The sequence below is a fragment of the Falco cherrug genome, chromosome 2 (assembly GCF_023634085.1).
Source record: "Falco cherrug isolate bFalChe1 chromosome 2, bFalChe1.pri, whole genome shotgun sequence".
In the NCBI taxonomy this organism is placed as follows: Eukaryota; Metazoa; Chordata; class Aves; order Falconiformes; family Falconidae; genus Falco; species Falco cherrug.
In genome coordinates, this window is record NC_073698.1 from 93,867,660 (window position 1) to 93,882,806 (window position 15,147).

At 40.8% G+C, this 15,147-nt stretch overlaps 1 protein-coding gene across 7 annotated transcripts in view; it reads right to left on the reverse strand.

The window, feature by feature from the left end:
* Positions 1 to 909: 909 nt before the first annotated feature.
* The window catches only part of GLRA2 (glycine receptor alpha 2), a 131,520-nt gene continuing 117,282 nt past the window's right edge, over positions 910 to 15,147 (reverse strand). For all 7 annotated transcript variants that reach the window (XM_027810909.2, XM_027810910.2, XM_005443027.3 and 4 more), the window contains one exon: positions 910 to 2,459. In XM_027810909.2, the coding sequence (XP_027666710.1) occupies positions 2,181 to 2,459 (279 nt within the window). In that variant the 3' untranslated portion in view covers positions 910 to 2,180. The remainder of the gene's footprint in view (positions 2,460 to 15,147) is intronic.

The window sequence follows — 15,147 nt, forward strand, 5'->3', positions numbered from 1 at the left end:
TGCAAAGCAAAATAGTTTGGACAGTTGCCTTGAGTTCTCACCTGTCCCCCCTTCTGGGGCTGTCAGTCCTGTTTGTATCCACGGTCTCAAAGAGATGATGATGACCGTTGCCAATTCCGTCACAGGTGTAAGTGACAGGAGAGTCCACAGAGCTGAGGAGGGTATGGGGAGATAAAATGCACAGCTGGCTTTTTATCATTAATTTACGTAACTCTTTGGGAATTAGACTTGTCAAGCTCTCTAGATTCCCTCCCTGTCCTGGGAAAGGAGCAAAGCCTGGTAGTTGCAGGCAGCTGGAGGGGGACTGCAGCTACAGTGTCTCTGTACCACATCTCATCACTAAGGGGAGGGGAAAGATGTATCTGTCCAGCAGCTACAGGGTGTGTACTTTGGCCTCTCAAGGGAAGGGCACTGAACTGGATGCAATTTAATTTGCTTTGAAACTATGGGTCATTACAATATCTACATGAGACAGCTGATGTAGGCCATCTCAGCATGTCCTTCAGCTCACCGAAGTGGTGAAGCAGTGAAGCAGTAAGAAAGTCAGGAGAAAGTTTAGGATTCCCCTGAAGCCAAGCACAGCATGTGTGAAGCTGAGGCATGCTTCTGGCCATGCAGGGATGCTGTGAGCAGGGACGGTAGTGCCCTCTACCCCCAGCCTGGCTCTTCAAATGCAAACGTTCTGCAAATGTTCCTGTCATATCCTAGCAACATTCCTGACACAGTCCTTAAAGTACTCCCAGGGGCTGCAACAGCTCCTTTGCTGCGGGATAGATAGCAAAATTTGGCATGCTAAGCCAGATCAGCAGAAGGTTGCTTTTCACCCTCTTTCTGCTGACAGAGTGGTGGAAGAGCTGGGCCCTGGCACAAGCAGCCCTGCTGCTGCAAATGAAGAAAAGAGTGAAGAAATGTTAGTACCACATTTAGCTTTATTGAAATTGAACAAATACCATTTTTTAATAAACCCTTTTACAGCAAGTGTAAAATTTTAATGTTTGATTCATCTTATGTTACAGGTTGTCTTCTGTGTAAGCAAAAATACCATCTTTTTTTTTTTTTTTCTTTTTAATTTTCTACTTTAAAACATGTAGCAAGGATTTGAATAACGCAGATCCGGCACCAAAAGGTAACAGGGTCTGAAAATCACAGTACAGTTTTAAAATTCTTAGGTTAATTAATGATATTTAAAATGATAGCCACTTTGAGTAAAGATACAAATTAGAGGTCTGTAAACAAGTTGTGTTTACCTATAGAGCTATTGATTGCAGCTACAATGAGAGCAGTAATAGAAACTCAATGCTAAACTGAGCTACACCTTTGAGGAAACAAGTTCTTACTAAGCTGTGTGGTACAGGGTAGCACAATAGGTAAAATACAGTTTGGCACCTCAAGTTGCATGTAAAATCAGCAGACATAAAATAAAGTAAGTGCACTGGCTTCCAACAAAAATAAACTGGGCAGTTTCACTGGGTTTGGAGTGTCAACTATCAAATAAATCACACAACACACAAGTTCAACCCCAAAATTACAACTCTAGTAAAGCAAGATAATATTAAAATGCACACCCACAAGGATAGTAAAGTATAAATCTTTTTTTTTCGGGTTTTTTTTTTCTTCTCCCCTATCAGTAGAAATAATTTACAACCCACAAAAGGACTCCTTAGTGAAACCACTAACTACAGACATGGTCATGGAATGTAGCTCAGTAGACTTGTTTCAAATAGAAAGGCAACATCCTGAAAAAGTTTGGTCCTCTTATAACTCACTGTACTGTAGCCACCACAGTCTCTTGGTAGATGTGTTAGGAGAATTGTTTGTTTTCTGATTCTCTTTTGTTTTGTAAGGTATTTTCTTAGTGATAAAGCTGGGTAAAATTTGGCCCCGTTTACAGATGTCTGATCAATGCTGAATCTGGAAGAACAACACTGAGAGTACATGAGGGGAACCCTCATTGACTGGTCTGCCGGCATATTTTTTATTTAATCACTTTTCCTTTTATACTTCTTATCCTCTTTGTTCATTTTTTCTTCATTGTCCTGGGCGGGGGGGGTGGGGGGGGGGGGACGACGATGGGGGGGACGACGACACACCAACCCTTAGTCCAAATGACAGTAAGATATTTCGCTGTTTATTTACACGTGGATCACTTTGGCTAAGAAGTCTTGAAGAACCAGAGTTGCCTATTTCTTGTGAATGTCCTCATGCCGTATAATTTTATATGTAATCCAGTAAAAGATGTTGAAAATGAGGAAGGCGAGTGGGAATGCAGCACGGGATATTGTATCAATCCTTTTTGCACGGTCAACAAACTTCTTTTTGATGGAATCTGAATCCTTTGGTGGTGCAGGAGGTGGGTTGGGAGGAGTAGCCTTGACTGCTGTGCCATCTTTGACTTGGAGGCAGTGACCCATGCCATAGCCACTGAAATTGAATCGACTGTCACGAGCAACTTCATCTTCCTGGGAGATAAAGAAGATAAATAAGACACACAATCATCTATCTATTGAGCACACCACATATTTGAGTAGTTGAGGTGCACCCCTCCAAAGCACCTCAGCAAATTAGCTGATTAAGCTATGATACAAAGTTCATGTTTCAAAGAAAAGCATGCAATTAAAACTGATATAAAATACATGTAAATTAGGTGACTGCCAGTGTGAATCAGAGCTTTAATTTTTCTAGCTATGACTAAATCAAATGCGCTGGGCAGCAAGCTCTATCTCAAACCCACAGGGAGGAGATCTGACTCCACAGGTTTCTTATTACTCTCCTTGGGCTTGCTGTGGGGAGGAAACATGGTCATGCTGGTAGCAGGGAGTCTGCTCTGGCCAGGTTGAATGGAATAACCCAGAGATCCCAGAGATCCCAGGGCCCAGGCTCACGGCAATGTGTGTCCATGGCTCAACCCAGCCACAGCCTTGCACCTCCATCTACGAAACAAGGGTAGGTCAAGGTCCCTCCTTGCTCACAGGAGTGCTCTGACAATCAGTACTTCAAAGTGCACTGGGCACTTGGATTTAGTGGTTACTGGGAAGTTAGGTGCAATAGTGCGAGATAATATAGCACCATCTTGCAGAAATCCATTCTCTCTCTTGTCTGAGTGGGTAAGACTTGTTTTTGGAGAGATGAGTAACTGCCACTGAACTTCATCGCCATCATAACTGTGTGATGAAAGGTCTGTGACTGTGCTGGTAGATTCCCACTGCCATTTCTCCTGTCTGATAGCACAATAATACACAAGCTGTTAACAGTCATGGGAAGCCCTCCATGAAGGAGTCAAAACCAACAAACAAGCAGCTTTGTATTTTTCATTCCAGTAGGGATGAATTATAGGTCCAGTAGCTTGCCCTAGTTAAAGACCTTCTCTTTAACCAACAAATACTTCATTGTTGACTTAAAATGACCACTTCCTGGGCTCACAAGGAGCCCGCTCCCTCACAGGGAATACTCCCTCGTACCTCTCACTAAACCACAGCCTTCTGATCTTAACAGAGAATCAGAGACTGCAAGAAAAAATATCACAGCAGCAAGATAGTAAATTAGAAGTACATTTGCTGAACTTGGGGGTGGGGAGGGAGGATAATTTACACCTATTCAGCATGTAAATCACTGTTCCTTCACAGAAGCACCTCTTTCAATAATTGCATCTTTCTCTCTTCCCAGCTCCAGCATTCAAATTGAATATATCACCTGACTTGCTCTCCTTACCTTGGAGATGACACACAAACATGAATAACCAGTAGTGTGATCCAAGGCTACCAAATGAGAAATAGACACCCTGACTGCTTGTGACATTGAGTGCTTATGGAAGGAGGATAGAGAGTAAACAGTGCTTTGGTGCCCCTGTTACTTCAGCCTGAGGACTAGTCTACAGTGTACCTGCGAGCAGGTGGGAAACCGATATTGCAAGGCTGTTTGAGCACTTATCCAGGGTTTATATCCCTTTCCTTTATATCCCTCACCATCATTAAGAAAAAGAAACACGGTCCTCTCCTTTTTCAACATTATTTATTTACAGTCTTTCTGTGAAAACTCTGAAAATCTGCTTGTCCTAGAGATTATAAATATGTAAAGTATTTTAAAGATGAACCCACTGAGACCTAGCTTCTGGATAGTCTTGTAGGCAAGGCTTCTCTTGCATGACTTAATAACATCACAAAGTCCTCCAATAATACAGGCAGCTGCCTTCCTCACAGCACTTGCCATTTTACTGAGTTTGAAGGATAAAATTTCATGCACAGGACACAAGAGGTGATTAAAAAGGGTAACAGATTTTCAGCAGCTGTGTTGCCATACGTACTTCATTCATTTTTCAAAAATGTAATTTCTGTTACTCCTGAGGGATCTATGGGAAGAAAAAAATGTACTGAGCTCATTGCAGCACTTGGAGAGTCCCAGCTTCCACTGTGCCCTGCCGGGCTGCAGCTTTTTCGCATGGGGCTGAGCAATTAATCTTCAATGTCATAGCCCTGCTTTTGAGCTTACACTGTTGTAAGTCAAGTGGGAAGCCGTCTGAAATCAGGGACAGGGATGTTTAAATTTCTTTCAGGTCTTCAGCACCCAACCTTTAGCTGTAAGGAGCCACTCATTTCCCAAGGTGCGTTAGAGCCCTCCTTTTCCCTCCACACAGTTGGCTGTGCCACTTCTTCCTCACAAAACCTGGAGGGAAGTGTGCCCAGTCCTTATGCTAGCTTTTTATAGAGGACTGCAGTAGATACTGATTTACCCTGGATACAAGAGGTACAGCATTCACCTGGGGTATGAGGAGCACGTGCTTGGCTTCCTTCTCTGCTTGAGCAAGCTTTGAATCTCCTTCTCCATGATAACTCTCTGGATTGGTTTGTTACCTGTTCTCCCAACAGGGAGCTTGTTGCTAGTTGCAAAAATTTGTGTGTTTATGTAGCTTTGTTTCATCCTTTAACAGCAAAGCTTTTTTCAAAGGCTAAATAATTAATTAAGAGAATGGCACTGTGTTTCTACCCTGCCACTTGTTTCTGTGTTTTATATTACACTTTTACAAAACTTAGCACCAGAGACACCTAATCCATAGCTGTTGTGATGATCTAAGTGCTACTGGAAGCAAGCAAAGCCACCATCCCTACACCCCCTACCTCTGGCCCTGGAGGTGCCAGAGGTCCATAACCACTACATGATTTTCAGCAGTGAAATCCCCCAGGAGCTGAAGGGGCTTTTTAGTTTGACACCTGCCAGCCCTCTGAGCACTGCTAGCACCTGCAGTCTCACAGGCAAAATCTGACCCCATCAACACTCTCCCACCTGACCAGACATCACCTGAAAGATTTCAGGGTGGTAAGGTCTCTACTCTTTCTGGTGAAATTGGCCAATAATGTTGAAAATTAACAGCAAAACCCTGCAGAGATCCAGACTGACATGCCTGTGCTAGGAAGATGCTTTTCCCATGAGACTGTGGAGTCAGGCTTGTGTTCTATTGCCCCCCTTAGCCCTTAAACCAGTTCCACCCAAAATGAAACAGTGGGGACAGAAAGACTTCCTCCCTGCTGCTGAGCCAGGGGTCAATCCGAGTGCTGGAACTTCATTGTCCATGCTGTTTGTGAGTTACCACACGCCGGCATGGATCATGCCAAGCTTTCTCCCAGATGAACCTGCTGCACTGCAGACTAATAATGCAGACCACTACCGTGGTCATGAGCCACGTGGTGATAACTGGCCTCAGGAACAATGAAATCCCCAATATGATTTACTTCAGCACTACAGATATAGTTAAAAAAACTGTCTCTAAACCACCATAATCTTACAGAAAAGCTACGGTTTGACATTTTAGATTATTTTGCAACATTCTGTTACATATAAAGGATTTGGTGGAATAGTCACAGAGAAAGAACCCCAAATTTAGATCCTTTGACAGAGAACCCCTTTTTTTTTTTCATGTTTCAAAATGAAATATGGGGAACTGACCTCAAGCGCCTCCCCTTAAGATAGTGGCTATGTCTGTCTTTAACCTAGAGGCTTGGTGAACTATTGGGCAACCTGCCTAGGGTACCTGCTGGTGGGGTTGCAGAGTGACTCTTCATTCTTAAGGGTACAATTGATTCATACCATCTGACATACCCTACCATGGAGTCTCACCCAAAGACAGTCTTCAACCTGTGTTGGTTACCAGCTTAGTCACCGGTAAAAGAGTCCAAACGACTTTGCAAATATCTCTATCATTATTTTAATCAGGTTACACAAAAAACTTATTCATTTTAAACCAGACAGGATCTCACTTGCTTAAATCACAGGCTATTTATGCTTTTACACATTTTAAAAACAAAATAAAGAGCATCTGGAAGCCACTAGACATCAACTGGAGCGTCAGAATCCACTGCCATTGAAGTCATTAACTTTATCCTTCTAAAGGGATGTGTAGTCTTGCTTGTCGTATAGTCATAGCTCAATCTGTCCTTGATAAAGACAGAGAAAAGGGTCACAAGATAGGAGGAGAAACAGAAAAGAAACAAATAGCAGGATGAACGTGTTCTTTTGATGGCTGCCTCTCAGATGTTCACACTCCTGAGTATTTTAGAAAAATTGTCATTTGAAAACTAATTACATTTCTTGAGATCTGGACAAATGCTTTTCACAGACGCTTTTTCAAACAGCACAAGTTTACGTGTATTACCTTATGGTGTCATAATAAACATGCTTAGGTGTTTGACTTAAATAATTTTCATCAAACAAGAATTAAATTTTTCTCTCAATTTTTAATTTCCGTTTATGAATTTAGTAATTTTCTGTGCTTTACAAAGTAATGGCATCAGAATTTCCTGAGAACTCTACAGTAGGCAAGATGTAAATCAGGGGGGTTATATTTCTGACATGGTTTTCTTTCTTCATCTTCCATCTTTGTAAAGCTTTTATTTCTATTCCATCAGGTGTAGAATGTAATTCATACTACCAACTTCACACCAAAGCAGTCAGGAATGGGAAAAACACTTCAGAAAATCTAGTCCATTCAATACCTTGCACGCACAGTTTTCTGTACAATGCATTCTGAAAAGCTTTGTCCTCACCAGTTTTAAATGCTTATTGTCAGCATTGACTCAGTTTTAACAATGAGGAAAATGAGAGGCTGGCTTCAAACGGTGTATTTAATTTAGTCTCTGATGTGATTTATTAATTTAATTTTGCTACTCTTTTTCCAACATATGGTGGACAAACAATTTTAAAGACTATCTGGTTTAATTAAATTTCAAGGACATAGGAGATTAATTTTAGGTATAGGATAGAAACTGTCAGAGAAATTTTCCTTTTGGCATTCATAAGGAGGAAGTTAGAAACCCACAATAAACTCAGACTTCAATGCATAATGGAATCAATAGGAATTAGATACCAAAATAGCTTTGGAGACTTAATTCCTAAATCATCTTTATGATTTTGAAACAGCTCCCATCTCTCACTACTTTACATAATTCACAGTGCGGTTTTGCAAAGACAGTCGTGCTTGCATGGTTTCAGTCATTCAGTTTCTCAAGAGTCACTGACTATGTGGATGAAGGTAGTTCAGCTGAGAAGCATGTCTAGAGGAAGGCTTTTGCAAAGCTAAATTGTCAGGAGACAAGAGGGAAGGTTCTTTCAGAGATTAACTGTTTAAAAGTTAGTAATGGAGTTTAGGAGTAAAAGTTTGATTTCATAACTGAGGGATTCACTGGAGGGAATCCCCAAGAATGTGTGTGAGAACCAGTAACAAGAAAGAAATTTGTAAATGAGCTGGGACAAAGGTTCCCAACGACAGGTGAAAAAAGCTATTCAAAGTGGACAAATCCAAGCCAGGCCTTCCAGAAGGATTTCTGAATGCTGAGTAACTAAGTAACAAATGGCAGCAAATGAAATACAAGGTTGATATGTGCAAGGTAGAGCACATTGCAAAAGGTAATCCTAATTACACGTAGACAGTAATGAGCTCAAAATTGGTTCCTTCCTGGGTGGGACTTTGGGGAATTACCACGTAGATGATTCTGACATCATTAGCCCTCTGCTAAGCAGCAGTCAGACAATGGGCGAATGAAACTGAAAACGTCATTCTGCCACTTTATCTACTCATAGCATGATCAGTTTTTGAACACAAGGAGCATTTCTGGTCATTCAAACTCAGCAAAGACAGCAGAATTAGGAAAAAATACAAAGAGGAGCAGCTAGGATAATAGACTTTCTGCATGAGGAGAAACAAAGTAGATGAGATTTCTTCGTCTTAGAAAGGTTGTGTTCTGGGGAGGACATCACAAATCATAAAATCATGGTGAAAATTAATAAATGGAAGGAAAATGAGTAGGTTATGTTTTGCAGGGGGTTGTATGTGATGTTTTTTTTCAACGCAGGAAATAGGATAAAGCACAATAATACCATGAAGAAGAAATGGAGACTTTTTTTTTTTAAAAGGAAATTATTATCTTTCATTTATGTGTATAAATCATTGTGTGATGACATTTCAGATGTTGAAAGTAGCACAATGACACAGATTCAAAGGTCCACATGCAGCTATTGAAAGTGCAACCTGGTTCATGCAAAAGTGCACTCTTGGTTGCTTATTTTCAGAAAACAGAGAAGTCCTTCTAGCTTTGTCTTGGGGTTTTAAAATACAATTTGCCTCAATATCCATGCCAGACTGCTGCTGGAGAAAGGATTCTGGAACAGAGGCCATTCCTTCTCACTGAATATGGCATGTTCTATGGGAATTCAGCTCTTCCATTTCTTGACAATATGCTGGGAGCTGGAGCCAATGTTGAAATGTCCTGCATTTCCCCTGGTTTTTAGTACTTTGAGTGTCATATTTTTCTTTTCACATGAGGCTAAATCTTGCTGATACAGAAAGAAATGACTCTTACATAGCAGATCTGTGTGTTACAGGTTTTTAGACAGGGATAAAAGGGAAGATGGAGCAAGCTCTGGTGGCATTTGGTAGTAAAGAGGTCACTAACAAGCTTCTCTGATTTCTTCCACACTGAAGAAATCTGGATCTCAGCTCACCTACGCCAGATGCTATTGCCACTCCTCCTTAATCCAGGTTTCAGAGGAGCAGAGGGTGATGTAAAATTGTCATTTTATCACCTCAATCCTGCACAAAGTATAGATCAAAAACTTTCCAGGACTTGGCCTAAGTATTGTTTTTCCAAAATGTTCATCAAGATGTTTCATCAAAAGCATAAGCAGTCTCTGACTGATACTACTGCATGATGCCGCTCCATCAGGACCCATCATTCTGTGTGTGACAGTGGTGTTCACCCCTTCTCTATCTCTTAATACGGATTTTTCTGCTCACTGAGATTTGTTTTTTCTCTCATTTGGACACTCAAACCTTATAAAGCCTAAGTAAATGAGACCTTGTATTATAAATAGCACTGACATTTTAATTAATGGGAGAGAGATTGGTCATTGTTGTCTTCGGTAGAGGGTTTCCAATGGATAAATTTAGGTTTGTTCTAGAAAGCTGTGTTTAGTAATACCTCCTATCTCCAATAAACAGCAGAAGAATCTCTGAAGCGTGAGTGATTTACTTATTCATTCTGTAAGAACAGCAAGTGAACTGTTGTTAATACAATAATGAAATACTACTTAATGTGGCTTCACCCTCTTCGAGTAGGAATTGAACATTATCCAACTGGAAGAGTAACATCATTTAAACATGTTGTGAAGCAAAAATATTTTTCTGGCTTGAAATATCTTTAAGTGAAACCTAAATTTTTCAAGGATTACTTTAATAATACAGATTATACAGTCAGTAAGGGCGATGGGTTTGTTACAAAATTATTTTTTTTCTTTAATAAAGCAAAGTTTCCTTCTCTCAATTTTGCAAATGCAGTTAATGTAACTGTCTTATTCACCTTCATATTTTATATATAATATAATTAATATTTTAATTTGGACAGAGGAAGGGAGAACCAGATGAACTTCTGTTCTGCAGAGTATCATAGGTGTTATGATAGAGAGCTATAGCGCCTAAATAACAGCAGATCTATTCCTAACAGAGTGTCTTGGTTTCCCTTTGTTTTAAAGAAACGTAATACCTTGAAATATCCAGACATGGTGGTCTGTGAATGTCTCATAGACATAATTTGCCTGTATATGAAATCCTCTCAGAGCAGTGAGGTCTGGAGGCTTGAATGCTCGTGGGTAACTCTTCTGCCCATGTCTCTGATGAAAGCAGAGATTGTCCAGTGTATCAGTGAGAATGGCATATTAGTTTGTTTTACATGAAACAAAGAGGTGCTAATGTCCTCAATCTGAAGGATAATCTGCTCTGACCAGAAATCCGTCAGATACGGGGCAACGAATTTCTGCTCATGCTGTCTGCATGCAATGCTGAACAAACTGCAAAGCTAGTGTTTAAGTAGGTGACTATTTCAGCTGGACCATTGAATAGCATTTAATGGGCACATTAAAGCAAAATGATGTAAAGCAAGACTTTATTTGCTAAAATTTTAGAATCTCAAAAACTTAAAACACCAAAAGGAATGTACCTAAAATTCACCTTTCCCACTTTCTCTTGCTTTCTGCAAAATATCTACCTCAGGAGAGACGAGGCAGGGCACAAGCAGACTCTATCACCTGCCTCCTGTTGGAAGCATTCAAGCCCCAGCCTCAGACTTCATTGCTCTCCTGCCCTGAAACCTGCTGCATTGCCAGCACCACCCAGCAAGTCCCATCCTAGGACAAAGGTGCATGGGTGTCCCCCTGGCTGTGTGACAAGCTTGGGGAAACTGCTACCCTAGCATGTGGGGCAACTGAGCTCAAATCCCCCGGTCATGGACAGGGATCTCTGAGCACACACCTCCGCAGGACCGTTCCCATCAGGTTCTCTGGTGCTTTTCTCCAAGCAGATTTAAATATTTTGGGGAAAATGGTTTTTATTACACCTTTGGGAAATTTCTCACTGGCCTCTGCCTCAGCTGTAATTATCTTAGATTACTTTGTTAAAGCACCCCTGTGCCCTGACCATGGCATCTCAGAGTATCTCGTGTGCCAAACAGTCAAAATTAAAAAAGGAAATAAAAGTGTGTGTGTGCATAAAGGACCCATAAATGGACTCGTGATTTGATTCATGCAGATTAGCCCCTAGAAAAATGTATTGCTGAGGATTTTTTCAGGCTTGGGTTTTGATTCCCTCAGCTCCCCCAGTTTTCTGGGCCAATCTGCAGCCACTCTGTGGTGGGCCAGGGACAGCAGACACCGTCCTCCGCACCTTGGCCAGGGCTGGGGACAAAGCGCTGGGACCTGTGGCATCCACACTCCTTGCTGAGCGCTGCCTGTCTCATGCTCAGGGGAAGGGGAAGGGGAAGCAAGAGACTTTTCTTTCTGTTGGTGGATCCTCTCCTTCAAGCCATTTTCTACAACACACAGAACAAACCCCAACAAATGCAGACAGAAATTACCAGAGCTTTCTCAGACATTCATGCATTTAATTTATGCAAACACTGCACAAAACGAATTAAATATTGCAATAATAACTTAATTCTGTTGCTAAATATAGTCAAGAAAATATGAATAATCTTAAAGTGTTCACATGTAAATTTTATAAGTTTTGTGTGTTGTTTGGTTTTTTTTTTTCCTGAGGAGACAAGCCAACTGATAAATCATGCTTTCCTTTTCCAGTTACCAGATCTTAATACCAGACTTCCAATAAATAATGTTTTGGGGTCAATTTTCTTTTATTATCTTCTATTACACAAATTACTCTTTCTGGCTTTGCATATCATTTAGTACTTGTTGTGAGCCAAGATCTCAATCTGGATTTCTCTGTTTTTAGATAGCTCTGAAGCATGATTGATTGGGTTAAATAAAGTATTTGTCAGGTATCTGCACTTCAGACTTGTTTCTAAAATTAAATTGTTGCATCTTAGAATCATCTTGACTGTTTGAATGTATTAGAAATTTACTACACAAGTGGGCTTCTGTATTTTCATTTTGATTTGCTTCTATGAGAGTTGCTCTATAAAACTGATATCATTTATTCACAGCAAAATAAAAACTCATCATGAGGTGAAAAATCAATGGCACTCAATGCTATAGCAACTTGATAGTGCAATCTTTACACACAATTGTTGGGTGTTTTTTTTCTCGTCTTGTAAGCAATAAATCCACAAATCCTACAAGGTCATTGGAAGTGGGAATACAACAGAAATTATGTAAGGTTTCATTTAAAATGAGTTTGATATTTTTTCTCTTTATTACACACACAAACACACATAAGTATGCACACTCACACAGTCTGTATGCACCCACACATGTAGGTATGTGTATATACATATATGTGTGGGCATCTACTTAATTTAGCCATCTAGTGCCTTTTATAGTCCCTAAAGGCATTTGTTAATGGGAAGTGAACCTAGTGAGATCTTTTTTTATTCCATCTTAAGGTTAGGAGCTCTCTCCACAGTCTTTATTGAACCGCAAACTCCATTTTGAATAACTTCTCAAAATGCTAACTTTTCTGCTGGCTTCTCCCCTTCAGACTGGAATGCAGTTCTGAGGAGCAAGGATACAGAATACATGGGCAAGGGTCATTAAACCATCTCAATCCTCTCATGCCCATGAACACGCTCTTTGCTGGGGTGCTGGCACCTCTCCAGGAGGACCATCTGCCCAGGCCAGTAGCTAAGCAACAGATCGCCTGGTGATGGGTTTTTATTACTTGGCAAAACTGATTAAAGGATAACCTGAAACAGTAGATTTAATAGTATATAAGAAAATTCAGTACAAAAACAATACAGAGAGGTACAGGCAGATGAAACACAGAAGCATGGCTATAGTAGTGGATGAGATATTCTTGGGAGAGGATCTGAGACACTCATCTGAACTCAGGTTTTGCTCAAGAATATCAAGGAAAACAGGAGAAGAAATGTCTGATTAATTTATCCTGAGGAGCAAGTGCAAGAATACATCAAAATGAAGGGCTGTTATGCCAGCAGCCTTCCTGAAATGTACATGTTGTATGTTTCATCTTTTATATGTCCTGGAGTAATTCTAAACCAGTGTTTGCAGTGCTGGAGCTCTGGAGAAGCCTGTCCTTGGGTATACTGAAGAGGTCAGGACTCATCCTGAGGGCCTATGACCACCTGACCTTGTGCCACCTATTGTTGTGAGGGAATAACCTCTGGGGAAGGATAGTGTTCAGGAAGGAAGACAATAAACCAGAGAATGAAAGCAGTGCAGGAACCCCCAGAGTCAAAGGGAGACCTGGCAGCATGGGTTTCTACTTCACCGAACATCCAACAGCCTCATAAGTACCAGGCAGGAGCACTCCGTGAGGACCAAACAAAATGATGGGTTTGGGGACAGCCTAAATACTGCACAACAGGATATCACACACACTGTGCATTTATAATGAGTGAGAATTAACCTGATTTGTTTGTCCTCTGAGCTGGAAACATGAATGGGGTCTTAAAACCACTAATGTGAAAGACAAGCAAAGTGATGAAGGAAATGGTATTCAATAGCTACTCTTGGTCCTTTTGCTTCCCTGTTGCCTTCCTTCTGCACCTGCCTCTCCTCTTCTTGACTCCTTTTCTACTTTTTTCTACCACACATTTGCCTCACTAATTCCCACTTCTGCTCTTGCCTACCTCCTCTTTAATGCTTTCACCCTCAATGATTTTCAAATAAGTGACCTCCATCTTCTGCTTACCAAATTCAGTTTCTTCCTCAACACCTGTGTGCCCTTGCCCCTTTCTGCTTTTTGCAGCTAAATTCTTTTCCTCCAAAGAAAAGACAAATCATAAAAATAGAGCTCCACATTGCCAAGACCACCTCTGATCTGAGAGGTGTTATTCTACCTTTTAAGAATAACCAGAAAATAGTTGATTTTTTTTTTTTTTTAATTAAAACCTTTCAGTTTTGGATATCCACAGAACTCCTAATTGCTCAAAGAGTTTCCAGTACCACAAGGCGGTTTTAAATCTATTGCTTCTCATTTGTACTATTGTCCATGACATAGAGAACACCCCATTGCTGGCATGGAAAGCTGAAGATCGCTGAGTACGTTGGCCCATGGAGCAGTCTGTGGCTTTCTGTCCTCCCAGAATGTGCAACATGAACCATCTGGAGGCTTTGAAAAATGAACACAATGAGTGCTGCAAAACCAGCAAATGGGATTTCATTTTTATTCTAAGTGTAAACCTCAGCAAAGAGTTGGTGTTTGTGCATAGTACATGTTGTTCTAGTCAACTGAAAACTGAGTTATGTGGTAGCATATGCAAATAGTAATAGATTAAAGATTTGGCATGCTTTGGAAAACTCCAATGACATGTCCAATCACAGTAGTACCATCTGTTTTTCCTTATACGTGTTAAATTTATAACACTGTGCTAATTTCTATATTAGTTTACACACCACCTTCAGGAAATTATACTTAACAGATAAGCAATATTTGGGCTTTGTGACTTATCTTTAGCAAACAGTTAGTAAATGTCTCTGCAATTACTCTCAGCTCTTTTATTAGGGAAAGGAGTTTAGAAATCAATAACTCTGGTTATGTACTCTTTTTATCCTTGATGGAATGGCACTGACTTGCAATTGGAATGTTATTTCCCTTAGTTTTTGCTCATGCTAGAGTTCTGACGGACCAAAAGGTGATCAGACCTTCACCTGGAGCTTGGACACCAGTAAAACATAAGAAGCCTGGTATTGTACGGCTAAATTAAAAAGAACCCCTTCTGTATGGAGTGGAAATTTCACCAGATTGCTAACTGCTTCTTCTATTCAAGTGGGTTTAATTTGCCATTACAGAGAACACCACCTTACTGATCAATGCCATAAACAAACCTACAAAACACATGGATATATTCTGCCTGTAGTTTGGAAAGAAAACAAAAGTAATGAAACCCATGGAGTCTGCACAATATCAGCGGTATCCCCCTCCTCATGCTTGCTCACTGACACTCTGAAGCACGGGAACACAGAAGACCAGGCAAGGAAAGGCTCCTTTTGGTGGCCATGTGGGGTTTCTGTGACTCTTGGTCTATCAGCTTTGTGGCTGGATGGTTTACTGATGATCCCGGAGCTCATTTGCAGTGTGTCTGCATAATGCTGTGCCGAATGATTTCTCCCCACAGGATGAAAGGCTGAGTTATCCCTTCTCTGGGTCTGAGGGGAGCAGGTATTTCAAAGGGTGAGACCGTTGAACCATCACCT